Source organism: Myotis davidii, unplaced genomic scaffold (genome assembly GCF_000327345.1).
Source record: "Myotis davidii unplaced genomic scaffold, ASM32734v1 scaffold125, whole genome shotgun sequence".
NCBI classification, from domain to species: Eukaryota; Metazoa; Chordata; class Mammalia; order Chiroptera; family Vespertilionidae; genus Myotis; species Myotis davidii.
The window spans coordinates 3,782,317-3,790,181 of record NW_006299390.1 but is presented as its reverse complement, the minus strand read 5'-3'; the positions used below and the strand labels follow the sequence as shown (position 1 = coordinate 3,790,181).

General features: G+C 36.1%; 1 protein-coding gene across 1 annotated transcript in view; it reads right to left on the bottom strand.

Annotated features, from left to right (window-relative positions):
* The window catches only part of RELN (reelin), a gene marked incomplete at its 5' end in the record, with an annotated part of 426,427 nt that overhangs the window by 160,953 nt on the left and 257,609 nt on the right, over positions 1-7,865 (bottom strand). The window contains one exon of the mRNA XM_015571214.1: positions 1,264-1,415. Coding sequence (XP_015426700.1) covers positions 1,264-1,415 — 152 coding nt within the window. The remainder of the gene's footprint in view (positions 1-1,263; positions 1,416-7,865) is intronic.

Genomic DNA, 7,865 nt, shown 5'->3' with positions numbered 1-7,865 from the left:
TGGGAAAAAAAATCAAGATTTCAAATATATGATGTCAAAATGGTATAAAAAGAAGATACTTAAATTAGACTGTCGTATCAAATGTTTATTGCAATTGGGGGGGAGGCTTAAGGTTTCCCAGGAGTCACTTAATGAAATGAGAGCCAGTTTAAATTCTAATTATTTAAAGGAAATCAGCTCTGGGTCTTTAAATATACAAATAATTTCAGAGTCAAGGTGAGGATATTTTTATGATAGGAAGATTACATTATTATATTTTATACATTTATATAACTTCCATTACATTATTACAGTTTATATAACTTCCCTCTTACCAAACAGATCATTATTGAAATGGAGGTAGCATCACACAGGCATTTGTGTTTGAGATCATGATACACTCTAAAGTTGAATGCGCCACTCTGAGCTGTAGGAAATGCAGAATGTACGAGAAGTAACAGCCGGTGCTGAAGCCTACACTCAGGAGGCCTGTTTGTCCTGACGGACTGACATCTCTGTCAGTAAGATCAAAGGTCGACAATGTTTATTTCCTGTCTAACTTCCAGGTGTTGCCTGTGCTTTTCCAGTCATTCAACAAAAGAAGGCACGTGACAGCTACTCGCATTTCTGGAATGACATCCAGTGAAAGAGTATGCAACTGTGGCTGTTGTTGACGAAAATGATAAATTTGAGAGGTCACAAGTTTTAACCCCTTAAATCCTCCTTGAGAATTTTTCCAAACTTCTAAATATTTATTTGCTCTACAATAATTCGAAGAAAAACCCGTCTTATAAACACTTTTTTATGTGTTCGCCAACATATTAGAAAGTAGAGAATAATAAAGCACTAGACAGTATTATAAACCTGTTTGTTTTTTTTGTGGCTTCCCATAATAAAAAAAAGGATGCTCCATGAAAACAAATGACTCAGCTAGACTGTTGTTTTTTTGGAAGCTAGGGCTTTGGACAAGACAGTGACTTTGTCCTCAGTTCTTTCCCACTGTCTTTTCAGCTTGACCATCGAGGAAGCGGTAAGGAAGGTCTGATGGCATTTTGTCTTCTGGCCCAGTCATGGCATGCCAGGACTAGCTCTCTTACAGGATGGTTCTAGCAGGGCTTGTCTGAAGCAGGTGTGAGCATCACAGGATTTTACTCAATCAGTAGAACTCATATTTCCCGAACTTGCATTTTATACTGTAGACAACAAACACTCTTACTTCCTCAGGAAGAGGTGCTGGCTTTGAATCTGCCCTAGGTCAATGAAATTTGTTCAAAATGTACTTACCCATAACAAAGTAAAACCTCAGGTTCCCATAACCGGTAGTGTCCATGTACGGAGTGCATAATTTCCTCTCGCCGTCTTTGAGGAAGACCAGTGATAAACCTGATTCTATTGTTCCACATTCTGTACCAATGACAGCGCCCAAGATATCCCACCTTAAAAAAAGAGAGAGAATCATAAAGAATTCGAAGATTAAGTCAAAGACTTAAAGAGTAGAATCCATTCTTTTTTATGAAGAACATTTACTTAGTAGTGGATAATTCTGAAACAAACTTTTGAAAAATTGATCTTTATTGTTGAAAGTATTATAGATGTTCCCATTTTTTTCCCACTGACCCTCTCCACCCCACCGTACCTCCTCCCCAGGCCTTCACTGCACTATTGTCTGTGTCCATGGGTCATGCATAAATGTATATAAGTTCTTTGATTAACCTCTTCCCTCTGAGATTTGTCAGTCTGTTGGTAATGAACAAACGTTTAAACACATTCTGTTCACAATTATTTAGAAGGATAAATTTAATCAATACTATGTATAGAGTGTCTACTAAATGATAGTCTTTATTCTCAAAGTACTTATATTTGAGGTGGGAAGTCAAATAAGAAAACAGGGGACCATAACAAACAGTATCATAATGTCAAAGGAATTAAGTGGTATTTTCCACATTGAAAATTATAAAAAGAAAAGCTATATAATATCTGGCAAAAAAAGGATATGTGATTTAAACTTGGTCTTATCAAATAGGCATTTGGATATCTAGTAGAGAATATAATACTATATAAAAACTCTTATTTCTCCTTAGAATTTATTTCTGGTCATGTCTAATTTTGCCATTGTTAGTCACACAACTAACCTCCCTACGGATGGAGAAAACTGGGGCACACAAGGGTAAGTGACTTGCCGAAGGGCAATTGCCAGTTTGGTTCTGAAATTGAGATGTTATGATTCTCGGTTCACTTTATTTTAGTAGTTACATTTCTAAAGAGGATACTGTGTCAGGACAATTATGTTGAACTATTCCAGTTTATAATAGATTTGTGATCAAAACGTCGAGAAAATGCCCATTATTTTGCATTTAAATTGATTATTTCAGTCATTCAGGAACACAATAAATAACTTCGAGGAAGCTCTTAATAGTACTTGACCACTGTCAATTAACCAGGAACCTCTTTTGGCTCATACAAGAAAATTTCACATTGGTTCATTGATCTTCATTTATCACAATTAAACCACTCAGCCAACTGATCTACAAAAGAAGGTCACAAATGATGCATATGATGGCTGCCTTTAGGCATTTAAATATTTTAGAGCATTTTTAAAGTTAAAAATTAAATTAAAAAGATGGCATTGACATGGACTAAAAGAACTTTTTATTCCAGTGAGAACTGAGATTAGTAGTCTTCTCTTAATTATTAGTTGTAAATGAATAACTTCTAGATTAATATAAATGGGTGATTTTCATGACCTCTACCACAGAGTTGTGTGAGATATAATTCAGACGGTATATTTCTTTTCAAACTTTAAAGTCCAACATATTCCAATTTTACTCTACATTGGTCTTTATTTTTTCCACTACCTCTTGGAAGTTAATAAAGTGAAGTTATTTTCTTTAGAAACCCAAATATTTATAATCAAGTGAAATGCAAAGTTTAGTCCACTTTGAAGAGAAAGAAGCAGAGAGAAGTCTGAGAAATAGTTTTGTAAAAGTCTCATCACTTTGAATAAATTATCTTGCATTTATTAAAAATTCAGAAGAAGCCTTTTGTAGCACAAGCTCACTCATTTATGAATTCATATAAACACTGGCTTGAACTTAGCTGAAGGCAAAGTATCCTTAAGGGGATCCCGGAGCTCCATCAACCACTGAGGGACGTGGGGAGGGCCTTTCACTTTTGGATTTTAGACTTCTGATGTAATGTTGCAAAACTGTGATTAATTCCAGTTACAAAAACAATATGGTCTATGAATCTCTCCTAACTTAACAATTAAATGAAAGTAAATGACAACTAAATCTTTGAGGCCAGCAGTGGCATTGGAAGAGCTCTACAATGTTAGCAATATCTAGGATGGCATGAGCTTTTCCCTGAAAAGGAGTGTTAGTTCTCTACGGCTTAAATTATGTTTTCTCCAAGGAAATGTGGTTCTATGTGAACTGCATTTGAAGAAATGTCTGCCTACGGGGGAGAGCTCTGTACAATATAGCAATTTATACTTATTCTTTGATGACTAATTCTAAAAATAACGTCCCCAAATTATTTATTATAAAAACAGCGGTATCTATTATTTATTATAGAGTGGGATGAAGTTGGAACGCAGACAAAGTTTCATAATCAATAAAATGCCTTAAGGCAACTTTTTTCCCTTAGAGGTAGCAAGATCACAATAATATTTAATTTGTATTTTTAAACTACAACTTTCTACTTTTTATGTCAAGAAAAAGAAATATTTTTGTAAGCAGTTTCTTCACTGGAAAGCTGATGATTCCCCCTATCAGCTGTTTTGGAATGGTTTGAGAATAAAATTCCTTTAATCGGTTCAAATATGAATACTTTAAAGAATGATATGAGAGAGTAGAACTTAAATTTTCTTACCAAAAAATAAAAAAGATAAATATGTGAGGCTATGATGTGTCAACTGACAAATGGAGGAAACCCTTTCACAATATGTACATATATCAGATCACCATGATGTACACGTTAACTAGCTTACAATTGTAAATTTCTCAATAAATTATACATCATTTAAATTATATCTTCATAAAGCTAAAATTAAACAAAATTTTCCTTCATGAGCCTAAAAAAAGGATTATATATATTCTTTGAAGGGAAATTTGGCAGTAACTATAAAAAAATTACATATATACTGTATATATGTATATATATATACACACACACACACACTGAGTGGACAGATTATTATGATCACCTGACGTTTGTAGGCAAATTAGCTATAATTTCCCACTGAAGTTGCTAGAGGGCCAGACTATTATAAATAGGGAAGCAGGTTGTTTACCATGTCTCACAGAACTGGACAGTGCTATTCATCAGGCATGGAGTCAGCTTCCTCGCATCAACTTTCAACATCTCGTGGAATCAATGCCAAGAAGAATCGCCGCAGTATTGTAGGCAAAAGGTGGCCCAATGAAGTACTGATGGGGTGGTCATAATAATGTGGCCGGTCATAATAATCTGGCCACTCAGTGTATATATACCAAGTTCAAAGGCTGTTAATTCTCGTTTACCCATATCTTCAGAAAAAAATCACTTCTACTGTCGTGGTAAACAACCTGCTTCCCTATCTATAATGGTCTGGCCCTCTAGCAACTTCAGTGCGAAATTATAGTTAATTTGCCTACAAACGTCAGGTGGTCATAATAATCTGACCAGTGTACATAAATGTCTCAAAAAATGTATACACACTTTAACAGTTGATATCTCAGTTTTGAAAATGAAATGTATTTTAATAAACACTGCCTTTATAATTACTCAAAGTGTGTGTATACATTTTTGGGGGGCACCCTATATATATGTATATATATGTATATGTATACATACATGTCTGATTCTCTAAATTTCATTTTAGGAATTTTTATTTCAGAAATACTTTAACAAGTATAAAAAATTTATTACAATATTCTTTGTCTACTAGTATTAATAGGGGTTGTTAGATAAAAAATGAAATTCTGGTCAGTTTCTCATTTTGGTATAGTCATAGAAAAGTATGAATGAATATATGCATACACACACACACACACACACACACACACACACACACACACACTAGAGGTCTGCTGTATGGAATTGTGCACTCGGAGGGTCCCTCAGCCCAGCCTGCGCCTTCTCCCAGTCCAGGAGCCCGCAGGGGATATCCAACTGATGGCAGTCATACACCCTAGTGCTGCTACGGTGTGGCTGAGCGGCACTCCCTCTGTGGGAGTGCACTGACCACCAGGGGGCAGCTCCAGTGTTGAGCATCTGCCCCCTGGTGGTCAGTGCGTGTCACAGCAACCGGTCATTCCATTGTTTGGCCAATTTGCATATTAGCCTTTTATTATATAGGATACCAACATTTTAACTGTAGGAAATGTGATATGCAAGGGCGACTTTTTTATTTTAAACATTTGCTTTAAAAATGCAAATAATATCCAAATAAAAATAATTTTAAAGGCATTTAATTTATATGTATTATAATTCAGAATGAAAACTTAAATGATCTCATTATAGATTGATGAAAATACTAAGAATATTAACATAGGCCATAAAGGTCTTATATTTTCATTACACTTTTTCCTACTTTTATTGGCATAAATGGTTCTAAAAGTGATAGATCTATGAAAAATTGTTTTATTATATTTTTCAGAATATATTAAATCAAGTTGGCAACTTTAGGTTTGAATTAAGATAAGGAATAAAGCCTGGCTATAAGATCCCACATTTGCCAAGTTCATAGGTTTTTAATCTACTACGAATTCTCTGAGATTGAATAAATTATCTGAGATTGATATCCATAAGGTCTGTACTTGGGATAAATTCTCTGATATTTAATAAGGGATGTACCAGAGGTAAAAACCCTTCCACATTAATTTATATTCATGAGGTTTATCTCCAATATGAGTCCTGTGATGTCTAGCAAGTGGTGTGCTTTGACTGAAAGCTTCTCCACATCCACTGCATTGGTAGGCTTTCCCTCTAGCAGACAGCTTAGGTGAAGGTAAAGGATGAGCTCTATTTGAAGGCTTCCCTGCAGGTACTGCATTTCAAAAATTACTTTCTTCATTTGGTTCTACTGTATTTCACTGAAGGTCAATTTTGTTTCAGGTTTTTATTATACTCTAGAGGCCCAGTGCATGAATTCGTGCATGGCTGTGGGTCCCTTGGCCTGGCTGGCAATTGAAGCCTATCAGGGGGCAAGCCAGGTGAAGGGAAGGACCCCTGGAGGTTGGCTGGCCATTGCCCTGATTGGGATCTATCAGGGGGGCCAATCGGCAAGGGGGAGGGACTGTGGGAGGTTGTCCGGCCGAGGAGAGGAGAGGGGCTGCAGGAAGTTGGCCGGCCGGGGGGAGGGGCCAAGGGAGGTTGACTGTGGGGCAGCTCCTACGTTGAGTGTATGTCCCCTGGTGGTCAGTGCACATCATAGAGATCGGTCAACCGGCCGTTCTGGTCGTTCAGTCATAATGGTCGCTTACGCTTTTATATATATAGATATTATGTTTCCTTACACTCTTGCAGAATTAACATGAATGAAAATATTGGCTTTAGAATGGTAGACAGCATTCAGCTTTCTCACTAATAAGACCAAAATATAACCTGCACTGAGAATGTTAGAAAAAATAATGTATTGTCTGGGACATTATATTATCAATCAATGTTAGTTTCCTGCCCCTCCCTCTTCCCTATAAAATATAGTGCTATTTTTGTTTTAAAATAAGTAACTAATAGTCTGCACTTTGCTCTCTTTATTAAATCATCTATTAAGCACTAAGTTATGGCTGACCTGAGGAAACCACTGTCTGTGCTCAAATCTTTTTCTATAATTCTAGATGAGCTGTTTTAAAATATATTTCTTGAAAGGGCTCTTCAGAGCAAATTTATAGAGCAGATATCTTAATAGGGTATGGATGGTAGTGGAATAGGACTGTAGGACTGGAAGTTGGAGGGAACTAGAAATAAGCCAGCAGTACAGAGATTACTCTCTCTGACCATTTGAAAAAAGTCAGCAAGGCCAAAGACGGGAATGGAAGTTTGATCCCAGGACAAGTCTTGTATGGCCTCTGGCATCTTTTCTATATCTTGCTGGTATGTTGTAATTCTGGGTATTCTGTCTTATGCAGGAGACATTTTTATTTTTATTTTTAATTAGGGTTTTTTTGAAAGACTCTTCACACAAGTGAAGTCTAAGGCCTTGAAAGGACACCTGCATAAGTCATTCTAAAAAAGTATAGTTGGACATATTTTTGAAGTTTAAATAAAGAAACTCTATTTGTTTTTATTATGATAACAATATTCTCATTATTGAAAAATTGGAAAATATAAAGAATACAAGAAAAAAATCACCCACAATCACACTATTCCAGAGATAAGCACAAGCACAATCAATATTTTAGTGTATTTACTTCTAATATTCTCTATGTATATTTCCAAAGAGTTGTGATAATATTGTATATATGTTTTTATATTCTGCCCCTTTTCACTCACATTAATAATATACACATTTTCAAGATTATTGGCTCTATATAAACAGGCCAGATAATATATACTTTTAAAATTCTTCATTGTTGAAAGTTTTATATATGTCTCCTCCCGCCCCTCCCATTGACCTCTCCCCGCCCACTCCCACCCACCCCAGCGCATGCCCTCACCCCGCTATTGTCTGCATCCCTTAGTCATGCTCATATGCATGGGTACAAGCCCTCTGATCTTTATCCCCCCACCCCAACCCTCACCCCCTGCTTCCCTCCCTTGCCTTCCTTCTGAAGTTTGACGGTCTGTTCAATGCTTCTATGTCTCTGGATCTATTTTTGTTCATCAGTTTATGTTGTTCATTATATTCCACAAATGAGTGAGATCATATGATATTTATCTTTCTCTGACTGGCTTATTTTGCTTAG